The sequence below is a fragment of the Tyto alba genome, unplaced genomic scaffold, assembly GCF_018691265.1.
Source record: "Tyto alba isolate M040663 unplaced genomic scaffold, T.alba_DEE_v4.0 Super-Scaffold_3, whole genome shotgun sequence".
Lineage (NCBI taxonomy): Eukaryota > Metazoa > Chordata > Aves > Strigiformes > Tytonidae > Tyto > Tyto alba.
The window spans coordinates 11563493-11586535 of NW_024881304.1; the positions used below are offsets into that span (position 1 = coordinate 11563493).

Below are 23043 nucleotides of genomic sequence, written 5' to 3' on the forward strand. Positions count from 1 at the left end.
AAATAGCCTTTCCTTTTACATACACTCAGAGAATAAATTATATACTGTGAATATATTAACACAATAGTTTCTATTCCATTTAATAACAGTTTTTAGCAGCATTGTGACTATTTTTAATAATGCCATTTGCAAGGAATCTGGCATATTTATCTGGACATTCTATTGCCAAAAGTCCTTGCCATTTTGCTTGCATTTTCCAGTGGGGGGAAAAAAAAAATTGGTTGGCTTGTGCAAAGTAGATTTCTGATTGCTTTTAATTCTCACAGAATTATAACATTTATCAAAGTATAATAAAGAATATTCGAATAAACCGTTAAAGAGTATGAGTTAGGTTGCTTCTCCTCTCCATACACAGAGATATATATATGTACATAAACACACATACAGTGCGCACGTGCACACACACACACATATATATTTTTAGTCTTTTAAGCTGTGTAATAATTTAATTCAGACTCATAGATTCAAGCTACTGGTTTCTGGTGGGTTGTTTTTTTTTTTGTTTTGTTTTTTTTGTTTTGTTTTCTGATAACAGGAAAAGCAAATCTATTCGTTCATCTCTGGAGTCATCCCGATCCTTGTTCAATGTTTACCAAGGGTGGCTTTGTCCCCAGAAACAAACCTCAGCCTCAAGTGACAAAAATAACTGCTTTTTAGGCACTGGCCTAATGACTTTCAGTCTAATTTAAAACATAAGCAAGAATTCAATTTGGCTACTCACTGATGGCTCCTGAGCTCCACATGTGGATGTACAAAGAATATTTTACTGCCCATCACCATGGAGAGCAATTTCTGCCAAGGTCCCCAGATGGGAAGGGGTCATGGGAAGAGGGGACCACACATCTCCTCCCACCCCCACCTGGCAACCCCATGGTGGGAACCCCTTGCCACCCATGGGAGTCCGTCGGGCTCCAAAGTTGGGAGTGTCAAAGTGAGAGAGCTCCTCCCAAGAGCGTCAGAGCCAGGGTAAAAATCACATCCCAGCACTGCATCCCACCGCACCTCTCAGCACTGTCACCCTCAAGCACTCTGAAATGTGAGTCCAGCCCCTGCATCCCCAACAGCTACCCGTTGAAAAATAGATCTTGGGCTTCACGGACATCCCAACCCCATAGTGTTGAACGGGCCTGACCTGTGCGAGTGCTTTCTGTCTGAGGGAAAAGTCATTAATAGAGAAGGAAGAGGAGGGGAAAGGCAAGAGATGCAGCAGCACCGGGACTTCACAAATCTCTAGTGCAGCACGTACGGAACAGCTTGGAGGAGGCTCCCGCTGTGCAGTTGTCAGCACAGTGCCCCGGGGTGGCTTTCACTCCTCCGGGAGGCCTGTGAGAGATCCCCCCCAGCGCCTCACCCCTGCTCCTGGCACCTCCCCGCCGCCACCGGCTCTTGAAAACAAGCTTCCACAAGGGATTACAGCAGGTTAAGCAACAAATTCTTGATGTAATTCTGATCTGGCCCAATCTGCACAAATATTCAGCTCTTTTGTTCATTTGAATCTTTCAGACCCAAATCCAGGGCTTTTGCATGATGGCTGCAAAACCACCTGGAGCCAAGGGAAAGGAGGGGTCCTCTCCCTTCCTGGGGGCACTGAACACCTCCTGAGCCCTGACTCATGCTTTTCTTTGTTGACTATTGCAAGAAAATTTAAAAGATTAAGGTCTGGCTAAGGAAAGGGATTAATTTCCTCTGTAAATTTAAATAGAAATGGGGCCGCGACTGCAATGCCCCATCGGGCACTGGAGTTTACGTGCTCCTCTGGGTCCAGGTCTCAGAGATGATATGTGAGGTCTCTTTCACGGGGTGTCTCAGCTCCTGCTTGGAACGAAGGAGTTGCATAAGGCTGGATGGGTTTTACAGCACTTGACAGCAATCAGCTGCAGCGTGTGTGGCAGGTTCTGTTTCACTTTGGCTTTTCTTTCTTCTCTGTCCTCTTCCTCTCTAATCCCTCACCACAGCCAGTTTAGCATCAGAAATGCTCTTGTATTTCTGGCTCACGTGTGTCAAATGGGTAAGACTTAACCACCTCCAACACTGAAATCAGAGGCAGGAGCAGCTTCTTCCTCACTAACAACCTGACAAAGTGGTTTCCGATACAAACTTGTGCCAAAGCTTTTTAGGCTTCTGCATGATACTTGCAAATAAAATAATTGCAGAAACCCAAATTACTCAGCAAATTCTGGGGTTGTGCTTGCAATAAACTTCACCCTGCAATGAGCATAACAAGTATATTAAAATATCTGTTGTACTTTGGGTATGTATATTGCATACAATTCATTGTGTGTGACTCTATGGACTGGAAGATTTTCAAACTACGTATTTCTCACTCAGCACCATGATTTCTGCTAGATGGGCTACTAACACATCAGCAACAGTGAGAATTACACTTGCAATAGAAGAAGAGTATTAATGACTTTTCATAGTTTTAAAAATGCAGCCACTGACTCAATGATGTCCCTGCAATAATTAAAAAATATATGACCCCTGCCAAAGGCTTTGGTATGTAAGTGTTATGTGTGTGTTCATTTGCGAGCCAATCATGAAAATGATAAAAAGAGCTGCAGTTCTTAAGATGACTATAAAGAATAATGGACCTAGCCTGAAGATGAGGCAAAGAAGCCTTTTATTATATTAATTAAATGAATTTGTGTGTATCTGAAAGGGATTTCAGTGCTGATATAATTTTTTCTTTCAAAATAAGATGCGTTATCTTAAAAACAAGAAAAATTCATAGAATTTTGTTTTTTCAACTCAGAAAGAGACTCTAATTCAGCTCCTAAATCTCAACATACTGAAAAGAGAACTGATCTCCTGACTTTCTGATGATTATTCAGCCTATGTGGAATTTTTGTGTATCTGAATTATATCTCATGCCTCAGGCAGCAAGTTGTTCTGCAGTTAGTAAGAGACTTGTAGAAAGGTAACAGCACAATGCAGATCTTTGTGATTTCTGAAGCTCTTGTAATAACTTTCATACTGCTTTAAACACTCTCTTGGAAGGGCAAGAGGAAATCTCAAAAGCTGTGTAATGATTCTTTGTTAAACACAACTGAATACCACTTCAAGGATGAAACAAATAAAGCAGCGGTTCAGCAGTACACAACTATAGGTTGTAGCTATACTTAAAGTGCCTGCCTTAAAGTGCATTATTTATTAATGACTTTAGTTGCCACTCCCTTGCACAAAGATAGATGTTTTCCTACATTTTGCACTCATATTTATTTGGGCTATGCAATTATATCTTCTTTTTAAGCTTTGTGGCTTATCACAAACACTGGGAGTGATTGCCCAGCGGCGGATGGGCTGACAAATCACACAGGACCTCTCCTTGACTTGGACCAGGTATATCCTGGGGCAGCTCAGTCCCTCATCCTTCAGTGCACTCACTAAGAGTTATGGATACATGCACAGAGCTTCCCAGGCTGAGATCCAGAAGTAGGGAAGGCAAGTGACGTAGAGCGAGCATGGGGACTGTGATAAGGGCCAGTACGAATGCCTTGAAAAACACCACTGCTTCTTAATAACCTGCTGTATTGCTCTGGTCAGAACCCAACCTCTTCTGCACCCCATTCCTCAGCTGAGGATGCTTTCCATGTCTGCTAGGGTGAGTGCTACGTGCAAGATGCTCCGTGGCCAGCACCAGTCGAGGCTGACGCAGCCAAAGCCGCTGTGCTCAGTCCCTCTCCTGCGGGTGCACCCGAGTCCCCAGCCCGATGCAGGCACCTGAGAGATGTCTGCCTCTGCACGGGTACCACAGCTGTGCCTCGCTGCTCCGTGGGCAGCACCGACCCCTGCACTGACCGGGTTTTGGCTCTGCACCCACCCCGGTACCACCGCTGGGTGCGTTTTCGAGGGAAGTCAGGCTTCCCTGCCCGCCTGGCCGGGAGGGACAGATCTGGGGAGGTTGGTGCATGTCAGTGATGCAGCATGGTAAGATGCTGCACCTCCAGAGTCCTGCTTCCCTGGAGAGGGGCTGGGGATGCTCTGGGACAAGCAAAAACCTGGTGTTTTCAGATAGCCCAAGAGTAGCTGATTTCCCTTGGTGACAGAGCAATAGGACTTCAGTGGGTTCATCTGCTCTCCAGTTACTTTCTGCTTGCAGCCCGTGCCCCAGCAGTGAGGTGAGAGCTGCCTCCATCCCCATGTCTCATCTCTGTGCATCAACTCAGCTTCTCTTTACAGAGACCAAAACCAAATCACCATACAAAAAATACTCAGTCTGAAAACTAAAAAAAAAAAGTTTTAAACTAAATACAATCGTCAAACTGACAACTACTGCCTTGGCTGGCATCAGCTCTAAAGCCGCCTGTACCCAACTCCAGCAGTGCCAAATGGCACTTGTGTCCATGGGACTCCTCAGTGCCATGGCACTCCAACACAGTGCAGCACATTTCAAATCCTATGCTTAAGGGATGGAGAAGTTATCTTTTTCTAAAGGAACAATGGATTGCTGACTTATATAATAGGCAGACAAACACTTATTAAAAGATTGCACTTATTAATCTGAGTGTTAGCATTTTTGTCTGATTATTAATTAAAGCAAGTAATTAATCTTTAATTGTTTTAGTGTAGTGTTCTGTTTAATGTTCTATTTCAATATTTTTAAAGCACAGCAAGAGACTACACCCTTTTCAGGAGAAAGGACATCAAAGGGTGACACTTGTGTGTTTAAGAAGTTGTTTTCAATATCTTATTTTTAGTCTTGCTTCTGGCAAAATAAACAAAGTCATGCCAAAACCCAGTCACTTTTGACTCCACTTAAGCTGAGGAACTGGTTTCAAGTTGAGTCCTGCTGACCTTGCCTGAAAATTTTTTATTTAAGACAATGGGAGATTTGTAGGCAGGAAGCAGTGGAGTCACAACTCCCTGCATCCCTTCACTTGCTCCTAGCATTGAGAAGAAGTAGTTTTATTTTTAAATGAGCCGGGCCACAGAAACGTCCTTCTGAATTTCTAAACTTTAAGCACATGACGAGCCGTTGCCAGCAAGCTCGATGCTCAGTGCATTTATTGCGCTTAATGCACAGCAGCCTGTGCTCACTTTAAGCTGCAATAGTTAATGGTAATAGCTACGATTGTTCTATTTGCTATTTGTTTATTTGCACCTCACAGCCGTAAGGAAAACTTATTCTCTATTTTCGAACTATTTACTGTTATTGAAAATTACTTTTACTGTCATGCAATAGCTCTGGATCATTGGACCATGAGCCAAATTTGAGCTGCGGAGGCCCGGGGACACCAGGGAAGAATATGGCCCAGCCTCTTGCACTACTTTCTAAAAGCAGTTTCTCTCTGCAAACAGATCTGAAATCAACCCAATGTTTTGTTTGTTTTTTTTTTTTTTTTTTTCCACAAAACAGAACAATCTACTCACAAGAAGAAATGAACAGTTCAGGTTTCAAGGACTTTCAAACTAGGACTCTGGGATACAACAGAAACGAGAACAGGGGCTGCAGAGCTCCACCATCCCTTCTGAAGAGACGGGCACTTGAGCTGAGCCTTTGCCTTGTTACATGTCACCACAGGTTATAAACGAGAGACAAACACGACTTCTGTCCCACCGAATTGTTTGTTACACATTAACAAAAAAATAGAAAAAAAAAAAATTAAATCCCCAGTCCTCCCATCAGGGCATAAAATTGAAGATATGAAAACCAAAAATGAACGTTAGTTTAGTTATAAATGTGCTCGTTAGGTATGTTAAATCAATGGCCAAATCACCAACATTTTTTCACCCCAAATGAGCTGCAGTTCTTTTGGAAAACAAGAAACTTCCTCTTTACAAAGACTAGATTCTCCTCTAAAACTGTCTCCTAAGAAGATACTATATTTCTCTGAGGTGGTTCTAATCTACACTCTATTCTAAGGAAGGAGGAAAAGGAGATTATGTAGACAGCACAAATTAACTCCTTAAGTATTAATGCATCTCCATTTTCAGCCTGAAGGAGTACATATCTTAAGGAGCTATGAAAAAATAAAACAAAATAAATATAATTCAACAGTCCTAGCAATTTATAATGCATATACAATTGTTCACCTGCGTCCTTTTGATTCTCTATATGAAAGAGAGAAAGCAACAAGGAGAGAAAAGAGAGAAACAAGAACAGATATGCAGGATTAATGAGCAAGTGGACCGCACAGCCCCCCAGTTATGTGTGATATATGACATTTGAAAAGAAGAAAAGTTGCCCCGTCTCGCCCCCCGCCCCCCCCCAAGCATGGGGTTACCAGAAGAAGCTCCTTTCACAGAGGTGAAAGAAAACGCTGCACAAATAGAAAACCAGAGAGGGTGAACTCTGAGGACACAGAGGGGATCTCCAAGTGACAGTGGGGCTGGGATGTCCCATCCAGAGCTCGGTGCAAAGGAGTCAGTAAAAAAATCGAGGAGGAGAGCAAGTAAAGCACATCCTTCCGCTCAAGAGCTAACAGACAGGAGACACGTAAGATCTGATGTACAGAGAAAGGACAGCCTTATACGATCTTATACACAGGACTGGGTAAAGATCTTATACGCAGGCAAAGGGATGGCTTTTTCCAAGTGTCCTTTATCTGACCTCTAGCTCACTTCTCCCCGATGTAGCTGCTACCTTTTGATTGTGTACCAGTGACAAGCACTTTACAAATTGGGGTTACACAGAAGCAAAGTAAAAATGCATTCAGGTCACGGACATAAAGAACTGAAAAAACTTACAGACGATCTGAGTTTATCACAAACAGATGAGTTAATTGTCTAACCTGTTTTAGGCTGATAAAAAGTGACTGGACTTCTCACACTGGGTTTCACAGACAGAAGCAACAGACAAGCCAATGCTAAAAGACTTGAAGCAAGGAGAGTGAGTTGGTTTGGATCTGAACTTTCTTGAGGTAATGAAAACAGAAAGAGTGAGGACAGCATGGAGAGGAGGGTGGTAGGTACTCACGAATGGTTAAATCCATCACTTGAGAGGCCAAGCAGAAGACAGGATGCTCATACATTTCTCTCTTTTTCCCTATAAAAGAGGATTTGGGCATGCAAGAGGCTTAGGTCAGAGGTAAAGAGGTTATAGGCTATAGGTCAGAGGAAAACTTTTTATTAGGTTAAAAGGAAAGTAGCTGTAGAGTATTTTGGGATACACACAGGATAAAAGGAAGAAAAAATAAAAAAAAAAAAAAAAAGGAGGGCTAAAACTGGAGATCTACTGGATTAACCATTCAGCATGCCCATGAGTCACAAGAGAGGCTGTGACCATGACTCTAGAGGTTTGCTCTGAACTGTTTGCAAGAATATAATGATCAAAACGTCATGAAAAGGGGGAAATAGAATTTCATTGGTTTAAGGCTCCGAGATACTAAGGATTTCAGCCTTCAGTATCTAAGGCTTTCACAGGTATTTCTTCATAAGCATAGCCTCAAGCACTGCTGCCAGATTTGGTTCTGCATTTCTGACAAAACTCTCTTAAACATGTGGCTATTCAAATGTCAGCTTTCAAAAGCAAGATTTCAAAGCCATGTAGGGTGCACAGGAATGCATCTCACCGAGGAAAATTGTTATTTGCTCTTCTAAGGAAGTATTTGAACACGTAGTGGACTATGCTCATGAGAGAAAACCTGATGCATGCAGCTGGCGGATGTTGGGTTGTTCGAATTAACAATCCCAGCATGCTTGGAAATTGGTGTTACAACCACTTTTATAGAGATAGTATCAAAAAGTGGCTGTGGCCAATAACGGATAAAGGAGGAGAAAAGCAGAAGAGAGCAGGTAGTGTGGAATGAACTATTTCTCTGAAAAGGTAGCTGGAAAAAAATAGGTTTGTTGCTTCAAAGTATTCCCAGACCTAAAAGTCACAGTGCAAAAAAGAGGGCAGATAATTAACACAACCAAGAAGAATTGAGGCACAAAAGGAAAAGTACACACTAACTGTTCTACTTTGGAAATGAATGCATTTTTACTTACAGATCATAAAGTTTGTTTTTGCATAGATTTATCTGAAAGAAGAGAGCAAATCTTACCAACAAGTTAGTGATATTTATACAGAGAACCTAAGGGAGCCAACCCTGGGTAGAAGCATCCATCAACAGAAAAGCTGCTTTTGATTCTCAGTCCTTCTCCATCCTTGTCAAGTATATTTAATCATTGCATTTTACAGAATACACCAATTAAAATATCCTGTGAAGTTGAATACTTTGATAAATTGCCTGATAATACAGTGCTTATGAAACCTTTGTTCATTCTCTATTTTTGTTACTCATTACCAAGTCAAGAGTTGATAAACATCCTTTTAGTGCCCAATTCTTAAGTGTTTCTCACTGGATGCATAACAATGAATTCATTACCACTGGTACACAATTTGCATCGTTAGACAGAAAAAAATGGAAAAAGAGAGGACATGTCATGTACAGAACCTGTACAATTTGTCATATAATAACCCAATTTTTCATGTAAACAAGAGCGAAGAACAAATCAGACGGAGTTTTGGTGGTTTGTTTGTTTTTTTTTTTTTTTTTCCTCCTCTCAATATTGTCCTAAAGGCATACAACAATAATCTCAACTGTGGGAAAGCTTCACATCACACATGACAGAAACCCAAAGTCTAGAGCAGAACATACCATTCATCTGGAACATACAGGTTTAAGCAATTAGGAGCTCGGATAAAGTTGGGTAGGAGTTTCAAGTTGGGAATAACAGCCAACAAGGTACCAACGTAAACTGATTAACATGTAAAGAACGACTGGATTATAGAGCTTCAGCTGACACATATCCTCCAGCAAGCTTTAAAATGTCTTTTTGATGGCTACATGTGTCTCTGGTCACTGGTTATTATTCTCCCATAACTTAAAAGGTCAATAATATCATCTATGCCAGATTTAGAGTGACAAGAAAGAAATCTGATGCAAGTATGGGATCGCTGATCAATGACTGCTACGAAAACTGCAAAGACAATGAAACACTCCCAGAAAAAAGACATTTTAAATTGGCTACAAATGATTAAGCATAGATTAAACAGTTTTTCAGCTTCTTATTTTTCACTTGTTTCCTGAACTCCACTGTCACAAGCAATTAGCTGCACTATACCTTCAGCTGCAAAGATGACATCCCAAGTATTTCTCAATTTGTTTTTTAAAACCACAACATGAGTCTGAATACTATACCACTGGCCGAATACACTAACAATAAATTAAAAAAAAACCCCTACAGTTCCTTTTAACTGTTTCCTCTCTCGTTTCCAGAAAAAGAAATGTTTTGCATAGCTTCCATTCTTAACTGCTTCTGAAGCCAATACCAGAAAAATGATTCAGAATCACATCAGTTTTATTGACAAGCGAATAAATAGCAAATGAGCTTCTTTTAAATAGCTCCCAGCCACAGTTGCCACCTAGAAACATAACAAAATTGTAATTTCACAAAGAAAGAGCCTTACCTTCAATTTTGGCATACTCTGATAGTCGAGTATAATTGACTAGAGCTGCTTGCTCCAAGCATTTACGGATGACTGTTTTTACCTCCTCTTGAGGGACTGGAGTAACTATGTCTTTCATCAGAACCTTGACACAAGAAAATCTGATTTGTTGTGGCATCGGGCACACACAACTGCTTTTCTCCAAGCCCAGCACATACATCCATTCCTACACTAGTGCTGCGTGACTCTCCGGGTATGAGTACAATATGCAGGATCCACTACAAGGTCACCTTGGCCAGCTTGAGATATGGGACCTACCCCTGCTGTATTATTCCCCTTCTGTATCTATATCCTATGGCGTGCCTTGAAATCCATGCTCCTGATTTTTTAGAGCATGACATTAAGATCTACCACAACTTCCCCAGTGCCAGGCAGTGTTATGCCCTTCATGGGTTTTGCCGATTCACTTGAGTTTAGGTCTGGGCTTGGCCATGCTGTGTGTTAGCAGGGGTGAGAAGGATGCTGAAGCAGCAGGAAGGCAGAAATAGGGATGGGGAGGATGATGGTGAGCCAGTTTCCTATGCCCGAGGGGAATGAGCCTGCCTTGAGATGGGAATTTCACCGGACAGCAGCCAGGCATCGCTTACAGCGGTCTGCGGTGTAGATGCTCGCCAGCGAGATCCTCCACTATCAACACAGACACAGGCTGTGCTGCCTTTAGCAGCCCGGCTACACACTGGCCTCCGAGCTGAAGCAGGAGAGATAACAACCCCACCTAATTCTCCACATTTCAATACTAACTATGATTAATTACATGTCCTATGCAAAAGCAACAGTTCCTCAAGCTCTAGATGGAAAGATACAAGAATACAAGTAACTTTAACTACTGTTTTTCTTATTCTTACCCTTTCCAGAAGTGATAGAGTAGCTTTTAGTGCACCTTCTGGACGGCCAAATGGAAAGCAGTACCTAGAAAAACAATACCATGTTAACATCAGACTGGGTGCATGTGAACAAGCATTTCCAGCTCTATAAATGCTGTGGGGATGCCTTTTCCATCATTTAACTTTAGTTTATAAAAATTAACACATTGATACAATTTCCTAAATATGCCGGAGCAATGATCTAGTCCCTCTGACTGGAATGAGCAGCCTTACTACAAGGTAATTTTCTGAAAGGATTTGATGGTGTGGACACTAAGGCAGCAAAACAGAATACAGGGTAGTAATAAGCTGATAGTTTTAGCAGCTTATTAAATCTGGGTGTCACTTGGAGAGTTTTTAGATCTCACAGGAGAGAGTTAAATATCATCTCCTTGTAAAAATGGGGAAAAAAAGCCCCTCTGGAAAGGACATTTACTTCCAGCCGGAGACCTGGCGGTGCACCGGGCTGTAGGTAACCAGCTGAACCAACCACCGTCCCTGGCAAGTGGCAGCCCCGAGGGGCTCCCGCAGGGGCTCTGCGTGTGAATGCACATCACCCATCTGCGTGCAAATGTGCACAACCTGCCCAGGACCTGGCTCGTGTGCAGAGGACAATTCATCCCTTTTTGTGGGGGCAGTATCCATCCTTTCTATAACTACAACATCTCTGCAGAGAGCCCTGCCTGCCTGTATACTACAGAGAAGGGAAAATAAATGGGTAGTAACTGAGCAGAGGGGAAAAGAGAAACAAGAGGATAAGGGATTTTTCTGTTGTTACATTTTAGAAAAAATCCACATGCCGCCTATGGAAGCAAGATGGTTTGAAGTATCCTCTAAAGGTTATATATTTAAAATCACTCTCCAGCTACAAACATGCTACAGTGAAAACTTCAGTGCCCTGTGTAGGTCTGTGCCACTTATGCAAAATTTCTGTAGGCATTCAAAACCTGCCTTTTGGCTTTGCTCTTATAGGATGGAGCTGGGAGGAAATCAGTCCTCTCACATTCAGTCTGGGCTCTCTGCCTTTACCTAAAATGCGTGATCTGATTCTCCAGAAGCAAACGAAGCCGCTCTTTGATCTCTTCGAAACGCTCTTTCTCGTCTACAGTCACAGTTCCTATCCCGTCAGGCCTGGAGGAGAAATACCACGAATGACTCAGACTCCACCTCGCCACCCTGGCAGCTCACCCCACAGCACACTGCCCTTTCGGAAAGGGACGTCACCAACTCTGAGACCCGGGACAGAAGATGTGTCACACTGAGACACGGGTGGTTGCAGCAGCACCATTGCCGAGGTATCAAAAATGAACAAAGAAAGAAATATACTCTTTCAGAGTGATAATCTAGATGTGGAAACCGCCCCTCCCCCTCCCCTCCCCCCCTTATTTTTCAGTTTGGAAAAAGCAGAATCCACCCTAAATATAGGTATATGACAGAGAGCGCAGCGCCAGCTCTCACTGCAGGATCGGGCCCATTGCTGGCAAAACAGGGACTGAATTTCTACAGAAAAATTCAGCTGCTAATTTAACACAGTTCACAGTATAAAAGAATATTGACAACAGGTGTATATACAAATAGAATATAAAATTCTGCACTCCTTCACAACCACTGAATCACCCTACTATAGTGATTTCTTGAAGAGAACCACCTTCAATATATTCTGCTGAAATGTGCCTAGAGAGTGACATGCATTTTGTATTATTACCTTTTTGGTAATTTAACTTTAATTTATGAAAATTAACACATCGATACAATTTATCAAATATTTTCTCGGACTATTTACGACACTCTTGTATTTCGGGAGTGCACAGGAGGGCGTTGCGAGACACCCAGGTCCTGCCGCCTTGGGGTATTTCTCATCTTTCACAGAGCACAGTGTGCAGGCGAACCCCGCTGAAGCTCTCCCGGGGCTGGATGATGCGGTGGTCCCTGAGCTCTTCCACCCTACACCTCTGCCGGTGCCAACCCATCCGAGAGCCGAAAGCAGCAATCCCCTCCTTCTCCCCCACACCCACACGGCAAAATACGCCGCGCAGCAGAATCCCGGGCGAGAGGAGAGAGCGAGTCTAATCCATCCACCAAAGGAATCGGCCAGGCTGACAGTCGACAGCACCGCTTCCCAAAGTCTACGGATTTCTGTACTCCCGGGCAACTCTGCTGGCACAGGCACTCTTTAGGTAATGTAAGACGTCTTAAAATTGAACAAATGTTCTTACTTAAAGGCCTCCTCCAGTGTTCAGCTTAAGCTGCATAAATCCGCAGTACTAGACTGGTTTGGCTATACAAAAGACTTGGCAAGGGATTACAAAGCTTCTAATGAACCTCCTGTCAGGGGTTAATTGGTTGGCTTTATTTTCCTCTTAAAGAATCAAAGGCCCTAAAATTAAAAAAAAAAAAAAAAGCTATAAAAAATTAAAAGCTATAAAATCTGTAGAATCACTTCTCCTTGACCCTGCATTTAGTAAGCTCTTAATATCCTAAATACGAACTCTGATATTCCAACACAGGTGAATAAACCATTAAAACATTTTGGAACAGGAACTTGCAAACCGTACATGATATTTACTGCAAAATTTTAAAGCTAAATATACATTAAATAAAACTTGCAACATGGACACAGAAAAAGACTTGAATACCATGGGATGTATTTAAATTTAAACAGTATTTAATCAGAAATTTTTACTTGATTATTTGCCAAATTCAGTTGTGTATTAGGGGAAAAAAATGGAAAAAAGATTTAGGCTGAAACTTGGATAAAATGTCTCAGCTGGGGAACACATTTCATAAACAATTTTGGAAGTATGGATCTGGTCTCATTAGTACCTAATTAGGACTAGTTATTTTGAAGAAATGAGCAAGCCACAGAAAAACCAAATTAGATATTAAGCAAAAATCAATGTCTGAACACGCTTAATATATTTTTATTCCAAAGTTCCATAAAATATTTAATATTCAGACAGAGATGTTCATGCCTTTTGTGATGCTGTGTACCTCACTGTGCCTGCTTTGCTCCCAAGCAGAAGAGCAGATAATTCAAGGCAGACCGCAATAACTGCCGTACATTAAGGGGCAGGGTTGAAAGCCCTCGTTTGACTTTTGGCATTTGGTTCTCTCCCTGTACCCATACCAGCTCACAGGGTGTCACTAGGTTAATTGTATCAGCGCTAACAAATGAGGTAGGAAAAGCCGCCTGCCCTGGCAGTGATGTGCTGATGGGACTGGAAATGGTCTGAAAGTTATGTTACCCTTTGCTGGGTCAACAACCTCAACTGGCGAGATTTAACAGCAGGATCTGACAGCCTGGTTGGGGTCGCAGCCCTTTCACACGAACTGCAGTTTCTCACTGTATTCGAAGGGCTTCAGTTTTGCTAGAACCGGTTATTTAGGGCTTGCCACATAACGACTCGTGGTGGACACCCGGAAAGGGCTGACGTGACACCATCCGACGTGTCCCGGCTGGGCAGTGGTGGCTCTGGAAGCATCGCTCTGAAAACACTGACCCACACAAAGATGAAGGGTGGGCTCTGGAGAGGGAACCTCCGGCCAACACGGCCCTCGCCCAAGTCACAACGCCCCAAGGGAGGCCAACCCAACCACTGAGGTGTGTGTAGACCACGTAGGCTTAACCCCCTGGCCTCTGTCTTTCTTGAGGTCTTTGTGAGCCAGGAGGACCTCAAAACCAGTGGCTCCAGCCACTGCTCCCTCCATGCAGAGCCTGACGCGCGGTGCAAACGCCCACGGCTCCCGTGTATCATGCTGCTGCAAACTCGAGACAATCCACAGGTCAGCTGTAGCCATTTCTGGAGCAGCGTGGATGTCTGGAAGGGCCTGCCAACCGAGAGCCATCACTATGGCAAGGACTCCCTTTCTCACCCAGCTGTGGACTATATTGCATCTGACATGACGAGCATCTCTGGAATCTACCTTTCAAATTTTCGGCAAACCATTTTCTCACTGTCCTTCACAAAGTTGACATTTTCGGCAGCATGATAGGAAAGATGTCATGTCGGCTGCTTTTCAAGTTGTTGTCACAGTGGTTAGCACCAGTTCTGTCATCTTTGCTTTCCTCACAATCCCCCATCTTGAGCCATGTCACAAATAATAATACTTCCAATGTTTTTGTCAAATTTCAAATACTATAACCCAGCTGCACATCTTCAGATTTACTAGTTATGTTAATCTTTGTTGCTCATCTTCCCAGAAGCTGAAGCATTAGGAACTCATTAATTAGTGACAAATGCAGGATATACATAGAACTGGAAAAACACTACCCAAAGCCTTGCTCTTAATTTATTAGCTCGATAATTTTGAAAACTAATTAAATATTCAAGTCAAATATACTTTGAAAATGTAATCGTTTTGAGGGAACATATTTATTTTCCCTTTTACAAGAACACAAAGGGTATATAGCTTAGCATTGCTATAATTTAAGCTTCACTTCTGTGCTCTAGACAATTTCAGTACATGGCTGATGGGGCTGAAAAAAAATCCTCAGGATTTTTCAGGAGAAGCTCAAGTCGCACCAGCTCGTTCTGAGGCTTATCGGCAATTTTGTTTTCAGCAGAGGTCTCCAGCTCAACTTTGATATTTGTTATCTGATCTCATGGACAGAAGCACCAACTCCTCCAGCGAGCAGCATTTCTGCAGTAAGGCTGGTTCAACCGCAGCTGGAGGAAATGGATGTTCTTGTATGCAGTCATTATTGCACTGAAGCAGTGATGGGGAAAGAGCGGAGAGCAAAAGGGTGAAAAGTAGTTCAGTATGAACATGGTCTATACAGATGCGCAAGGGACAAAATGGGTTTGGGTCTGTGAATTTGGGTCAAGAAACAACATAAAAGTCTCCATCTGTGTGGAGACACAACTTCATCTGATTCTCTATAGCTCCTGCTCAGGGTCACTTGAGGTCTATGGAAGAAGTTGTGGGCAGAGAGAGAAGCAGAAGGGCAAAAAAGGCAAGAAAAATAAATAAGGAGATTTTTAATTATAAGTAAACAAGTTTCAGATCACTCCTTCTGCTGCAGATTCATTATGTTGGCTCTAAACTAGTAAATTCCCACTGTAAATATTTCACATGAAAAGTTTTAAATGCCACTCTCCTAATCCCCCCTTGTTTTGAAGTTTTAAGCCACGAAAACAACAACATCAACAAAGCAGGTGGTGAAATTTAAAAAAAAGGGTTGCAATTTAAACAGCAAAAATGATAGTCCTTGTTTAGCTTAGATGGTTTGTGCAAATTCCGGGGTTAATTATAAATTGTAATTAGGACCTGTGATCCTAAGGCCACTGCTTTATTCTGTGAGCCCCGCCTCTCCCCATGCCCTTTTCTAATTATACCCGGTGCCCCCAGGGCTAGATATGCTGCTAAAACAAATATATCAAAATGATTTTTTAACAAAGACTAATATATGAAGCAATAGCGTGCATTTGTATGCAATTATAAACATACAGTATAGCTCCAGTGGGTTAATCTCTTTGACATAAGCCTGTATGAAATACCATGGCGGCTTATAAATGAAAAGACATATCATCTTTTACACCTTTCATGTTTAACTTGTCTACACTTTTTTTTTTTACTGGGGAAAATATTGCTTACACGTAGCAAACAGATCTTTGCACGCACTGTGAGCCCTGGCATACAGAGCCAAGGAAAAAAAAACAATGTCAAAAACTGATGCAAATAATTTGATTTTTTAAGTAACAACTCAAATATAAAACACGTGCTGCCTTCAGCTCCCTTGCTGGTTGCCAGGTGCAGCACATATGAGCTATACAGTAAACATCGATGATTAGTGCCTTGGACGGCATGTGTCAGGAGAGGCTTTTAAAGGATCCCTCGCAGGAAGACTTGCCTGCGTGAAGTCCCACCGGTTGCACGGGGACTGGCTCTGGGGATGCGGGCAGGATCACAGCTGCCTGCCGGCTGCCTCCTACGTCTCCCCCAGCAAATCTGACCTGAAAGAGCCCACCTGTTTAGACCCCTTGAAAAAAAAAAAAAAAAAAAAAAAAAAGCTCATTCAGCAAACATCGATCTTCCCCGACTCCCCCTTTTTTTTTTTTTTTTTCCTGGGAATTCACACTGCGCGGGGACTGCGGGTTGGAAGCCCTTTGTTCAGCCCAGCCCTCCGCCCGCTCCCCTGGGCGCTGCCCCAGCCGCCCGCTCGAGATGCCGCGGAGCATGGGGGCCACTTCATCCTCCCAACTCCTGCCTGCCTTTCGCCTGGGCTCTCCCGCGCGCCGCCGCGCCGGGCCAAGCCACGGCTCGTCGCTCCTCACGTGCGACCTGCACCCCGCGACGTACCGAGCCCGATGGTTTCTGAGCAATGCCATCCTACACCCGTTGTAACGAATCACGTCAGCCGGCCGCACGGAGCCCGTTGTCTGCTGGCGGCGGGCAACCCACCGCCCGTCAGCGCAGGTGCCAGATCCCATCCGACAGACAGCCGTGAGGCACGCCGTGCCACCGCGGGCTTCTCACGGGGGCTGGTCGGGACACGGAGCTGGCACCTAACGAAAGGTTACAGCATCACGCCCTGCCAGATTTGAACCTGCCTTGCTGCAGCCGGGGCGCTTAAGCTGAGTGAGATGCGGAAACTAAATATGAAGCGCCATGGGAAGCATATAAAGATACTGTGACAAAGCATTCACATACTTACTACTTCTTTTAAGGGACCAAAAATGTCCTGTTTTGTTTTTTTAACTAGCTGTAGGGAAATCTTGCCTTTATGCGAAACAGCCAGATATATATTAGAATACAATGGGAAAAATTGCAAATACGTTATGCAGGCTTTTCGGTTCCTCAAGGTTTATGACACTAACATCACATCTGCTGGATTACAGCTGTACAAAACTAACAAAAGCTAATGCTAATCGTAGCTAATGAAAGAGCTACTTCTTGAAAACAAGTTTGATGCTGTAAAATACAGGTTACAGATGAAAGGGCAAGTCACTAATTAATTAAAAGAGAGACTTTTAACTGCTTGGACCTTGGGTAAATAGTCATCCAACAACTCACTGAGAATCACGCTGTTCAGTTGTTATTAGACTGTAGGTGATTCAGCCTGGCATCCTGATTTCGGTAAGCTCAATGACTGCTAATACTGAGCATGCACACAGTCAATATTTTAGTCTTATTTTTAAAAGTTTGGGATTAGCAAGCATAGAAAGAGTGCGTGGGGGGGGTTGTTACAAAGTTTAAAAGTAAAGATATTATATGTCTAAATCCAAAAAAGGCAGATGCAAAACCAAGGTCACTCCTGAAAGCCACTCCTCTGAAAGGAGCAAGAACTCTGCTGAAGGTTTAGGCACTAACTTTGGGCCTGGGAAAGCTGACCCCAACTTGCTGCTCCACAACACCTCTCCCATGCACAGACAAGGAATCAGTGAGGCTCCTCTAACACATCGCTTCTCCGCGTGTCAAACGAACGCCAGCAGTACTGTCATAGCCCTCCAACGTGAGGACAGCGACAAGCATGAAAACAGAAGGCAGGGAAAGACCTGGGAGATCATGGAAAACCTTTCATAATTTTACCCGAAATCATGACGTCCTTTTAAAACCATTCCTGCTTCTTGCCTTTGCTATTTTTTGGAGGACTATTGATAAAGCAAAGCAAGAGCCTCGATACTGCGGTGGTGGTACCAAATGCAAACTGACATCAATAAACACACAGCGGGTGTTGTCGGATGCCTGAATAACACTATGCATTTCTTACCTGTCACATAGGCAAATACATCAGAAATCACAACAGCTTTCATAATGGCAGGACTTTACAAAAGGCATCCAGTGATACCGAGCAGAAAAACCTCTGTTATCAACTCACTAGCAACCACAACAGTGAAAAAGCCTCGAGTTCCTCAGTCTTAGTGAAGAGCCAGTACCTGGGTAGCAGAAAGGCGTAAGGATGTTCAGCTGGTCCCTGCCTTCCTGACAGCCTGCACATTACATATTCAGGTATCTGCAGGAGGTGAAACTTAGGACAAGGAATTTACATTTAACTCCAGTTTCACTTAGAAAAGGATGAACTTAACAGAAAAATTAAGGGGCCTGTCATGCAAACAGCAGTGATTTACAGCCTTGGTTTGGAGAGATTATGTCAGGCTTCCAGGGGTCTGAATAAGCTGCATGAGCCCAAAGGAGGGAGAGAGACCAAACCCTGGCATCTAAAGCAACAGGGCTCCAAAACGCCCCCCCCAAAATCCCGCTTTGACCATTTCACCTGCTGCGGCCGCAGGGTCAGCTCCAAGCTGGAGGTGCGTTCCCACCAGCCGCCGCCCTGCTCCCATCCCGGGCGCGGTGCGAGGCGGGAGCCGGGCAGGCGCGGAGGCATCGTCCCCGCGCTGACGCCTGTCATCCTGTCAGCCTTGACCTTCGGGCTGTCCTCAGCCTCCGCACCCCAGCCTGCCTGCACTTCCCCGCTGACTGCAAGCGACTGTTGTCTCGCTGCCTGACCCGACGCAAACGCGATACAAACAGACAGCCCACCTCAGCTCCATCACTGTCAGCTGCTAATACAGGAGATTGATAGCCACATGAAATTATCTCCCTGCTCGACCTTCATTACTGGTTGGCATATTCTGATTGACAGCCAACCTCATTCTGGGGAAAGCTAAACCACCCATTCTGTTTTTCTAGTGTCTAAAAGTGAAGGAACTTCCCTTTGTAAAGTAAATCGACACTTTCTCAGTTTTAACAGAGAAGGAACCCTTCGTTAAACAGAAAAATATGTCATAACTTGAATCTTCCCCAGACCACTGTGCATACCAATGACAGTGCAATGCACGGCAGCTCCAAGATGCTCTGCTGGACACTGTGCTGGGTCCTGGGGCAGGCGTGCTCCCACCTTCAGAAATCTTACATGGGAAGTTTTCAGCTCTGCCGTTAGCGAAAGGTTTCCTGGGGAGAGCATGGCCAGCCCTAAGGCAAAAAGCAACGTATGGACGCAGCAGGTGGGAGGAAGGGACGTAGCTAAAGAGAACTCAGCTTTACACATGTCGCAATTGCCAGTAAGGACTGCAGGGGTAAATATTGGCTTTCCATCACTCTCTGCCAGCCAGCTCACAAATGCATGATGCATGTGGCCTAAGCAGCTTTCTGAAAAGGAATCGTGACTCTTCCGCTCAGATATTCAGATTTCTGATAGCAGACACGAGTTGCACTTTCTCTCAGATGCCCCGCGGTCCCTTTTTGTGACCTCCCAGCTGCAGAAGCCAGAAACTGCACCCCGCAGTCTCTGCACCAAACTCCCGGGTGTTACGCAGAGCCTGCCCTCAGTGAGAAAGCACAACGCCGCAGCCTTGCAGCTCCAGCACAGAGCCTCCCGTAACCCCCAGGCAGCGGGGAGATGGCAGCTACCGAGGAATACGAACCTTCACCCTTCTGATGTGAAGTCAACCATCAGCTAAAGACAGATAAGTCACAGCAAAACATCGCGTTCCTTTCTTGGAATATTTAAAATTAATTACTCGAAGAGCCCTTCTGTGTCTGGGCTGCCTCTTTGGTGGTGCCCAGAAGTCTCCCAGCACGGCACAGCAGTCACACACAGTCCTGGGCAGCTGTACAGGCACAGGACTGGGGTCTACACATCACATGGGTTTTAAAGCAAGACATTTTCCTGAGCCCACAACTCTCCAGCCCCACAGGAAGGGAATGGTGGGGTGTCAGCTTGGCCAGCACCATCAGATACCTCCTGCCACCAACCCTGATGAAGTGGAGGCTCCAGCTCTGGCCGTGCTGGACCCTGCGAATAGGTACGTGGGGCAGTCGTGTCCAGCATCCAACCTCCTCTCCATTACAGGCCAAACAGGCTTTGAGCCAGGTCCTGTCCCCAAAACAGCCTCCTGCCAGGATGAGCCCTGCTTATGGAAGAGGGGTGACAAGGGCAACCGGTTTCCTCCCCTGCCCAGTCTCATCTCCTACACACCATGTGAGCCATCTCCTAAACACACACCTAAAAAACTCAAGGCCGTGACCCCCTACGGGACTCGGGTGCCCAAATGCCATCCAACTCCCAGGAGAGTGTAAGACCTGAACGCCGGTGCCGCGGCCGGTCCCCCCGTGCCGTGGGGATGCAAACTGCCCAGTGTGCTCAGTGACCGAGGAGCCCAGTGCCCTCTGCAACACACTTCTGTGCACTGCGCGCTTTCGCTTACCTTTTTGGGTCTGGATTCGGCTGGGATTTGGAATCTTTCCTTTTTTTGGACTCCTTTCTGGAATCCTTTTTTGTCTCCGCTTCAGCGGCAGAGGCATGAGACACTTTGCCCACCTCGCCGTCTGCACTTGGCTGTGACCCACCAAGTAATTCTGCCATGTGTTGGCTTTGGGGAGTGATTGAAATGCACGGGGCAAGGCCGGCAGCAAAAGTGAAAGAAACAAGAAGAAAGCATGAAAAAACTCAAAATAAAACAAAAGGAAGCTAAACTGAAAGGAAACAACTGAAATCAAATACCAATTGGCAAAGAAGGAACGAACAAGCAAAAGAAAGTCAGAACTAAAAAAGAAACTAAGGAAGCAAAAACTCGGTTTCCATGACAAGATGTATGAAAGTAACTGCAAAAGCAAGCGGCAGCCTTGCAACGTGAAACCTGGGCAATGCATGTCATAATTTGGGATGGTAGTTACCAGAGGGTTTTTGAAAACATGTAATTATTTTATAACATTCCTTTCTTCAGCAGCATATGCAGGATAGAGTGGTATTTCAAAGCATATAATAGAACTTAACAGAAAAAAGCAGAAAAAGAAGCTGCAATAGATGGTACAGCTGTCAACAAAATAAATAGAAAAGGAAAAAGCACAGCTCCAGTTCCTCCCATCAAAGGTTTGCCACATTTTAGAGAAAGGAATGGGCTACTTCTGAAACTGAAATTGCTTTGCAACAGCAGCAAAATAAAATTTTTAGTTAAGTCTAAGCAATTTCCGAACTGACGTCACATGGACTTTAAATGAGACATGGGTGCCCGGGGGCTTAAAGCCCTTCTAAACACTGAAGTTTGGTTCAGCTGAAAATATCGCTGCTGCAACTTGTCAGATCCTCTTGCACACCAATTAAATCAGTATAGTGTACCATTTACTTCTATTTATTCAACCCATGACAGTCACATATACCTCAACTCTAATTTGTCCAGAACTGCATCTAGCAGGTGCCTGGGTAAGAAAGTTAAAACCCCTCATTTCTGGATCCTCTACGTGCATTTTTATTGCTTACATTAAACAAGCAACGAAACAAACAAACAAACCGACTATGCCACTAGAAGCGCTGCTGCCAAACATCCACTGTGAAAACAAATTGGGGACTGTTGTGCATTATCCAAGGAAACCTATATTTGACAAAGTCATCCCTTGCTGGCAGGGAGTTGCTAGCCAAGAAGAATTCCTTACCTGTTGCCATGAACATGTGATGCACAAAAGGCAAAGCTGTAGTGAAGTAAGGTGGGGTCAATCATAGCTCCATTTTCTGCGCGCTCTAGCAAATCTCTGAGGTAGCAGAGATGTCTGTGACAGCCTCTCACTCCATTACGTGCACAATACTCATCTAGCACAAAGACCTGGCCAGGACTAAACCAGCCCTGTTTAGAAATAAAGAGACTTGATTTTAAATATAAGTTATTAAATACAAAGGCTATCAGATTTGGAGGTGTAGTGGTCAACTGTACTAACAAAATAAATACAAACCTAAAGCTATGTTAAGGAAAAAGGAGAGAGGTCACTTTTAAGCAATACAGTCTGTATATCATCACCCAAACACAGCATGTACTTAGTGCAACTGTTAACAAAAACATATTATGCTACCATTAAAGGGAAATGTCATTTAAAATGCTGAAAAGTTAGGCGGCCAGTTCATGTCAGTGCCTAGCAAAAAAAGAAAAAAAAAAAAAAAAAGACAAAAAAATAAAGACTTACACCTTTAAGAGATGATAAAGGTTTGATTATTTAAACAGCGTGAAACAGTAATCTCATTTCAGGAATGGGATTGTACATTCGGCCAGGAGCAGGAAGACTGATCTGGGGGAGAGCATGGAGGATTACACTGAATAATGACTTTTCTTGCATCTGGCAGGTAGGAACATCCTCCAGATGGAGGAAGGCAGCTCCGCAGTGTATCAGAAAGGGATGTTTCCCATTGTCCTTATTGTGTTCCGCTGGCGACGCGCTCTGCCATCACCCACCTCCTCGGCATCGAAGCAAAGGGAAGGCTCTGCTCACGAGCTGGGTTTCTTTACACATCCAGAAACCTCAGACTATTTCTGTCTGTCAGTCCTGAGGGCCTGCTGACACACGGCTTGTGGTGCAACGTCTGGGTCCCATGCAGGGCACCCTTCCCTGTGAGGGGACGGCCCCGGTGAACGTCCCGGGACAGCCGAAGCGGAGCATGCCTCTGCCTTCCGGAAAGGCACTAGCGAGAACAAGAATATTCTCGTAGATTGCTTTTCAAAATGCTGCAAAACCGTCAATATTTACATGGAAATTTGGGTGCTAAACAATTGCTAAGACGCAGCTCTGGAATGCATCAAGCTGCAAAATCTTTCATCGTTTAATTGAAAAGTTCCTGCAGCGGGCGGGAGAGTAGTTGAGGCAGAGCACTGCCCCTATAGGCAACTTCTTTGCCACCCCATCTGTTACCCCAAATGCTACATCTTAGAAACAACACTGCTGTGAAAGATTAAAATATATTTTCTACCACTCAGATGACACCAAATCTTTTCTAGATGCCAAAATAGCTGCTTTGAAAAGAGTTGAAGAAATATCAATTAA

The 23043-nt window shown here is 44.1% G+C and overlaps 1 protein-coding gene across 20 annotated transcripts in view; it reads right to left on the minus strand.

The window, feature by feature from the left end:
* Nucleotides 1-23043, minus strand: part of CADPS (calcium dependent secretion activator) — a 220897-nt gene that overhangs the window by 61113 nt on the left and 136741 nt on the right. For 5 of the 20 annotated variants that reach the window (XM_042799812.1, XM_042799810.1, XM_042799808.1 and 2 more), the window contains 5 exons: nt 21670-21857; nt 11326-11427; nt 10279-10342; nt 9395-9518; nt 6034-6051 (listed from right to left, as the gene is read on the minus strand). In XM_042799812.1, the coding sequence (XP_042655746.1) occupies nt 6034-6051; nt 9395-9518; nt 10279-10342; nt 11326-11427; nt 21670-21857 (496 nt within the window). Of the gene's footprint in view, nt 1-6033; nt 6052-6916; nt 6986-9394; nt 9519-10278; nt 10343-11325; nt 11428-20444; nt 20610-21669; nt 21858-23043 lie in introns of all 20 variants that reach the window. The other 15 variants (XM_042799818.1, XM_042799816.1, XM_042799817.1 and 12 more) reach the window with 6 other exon arrangements.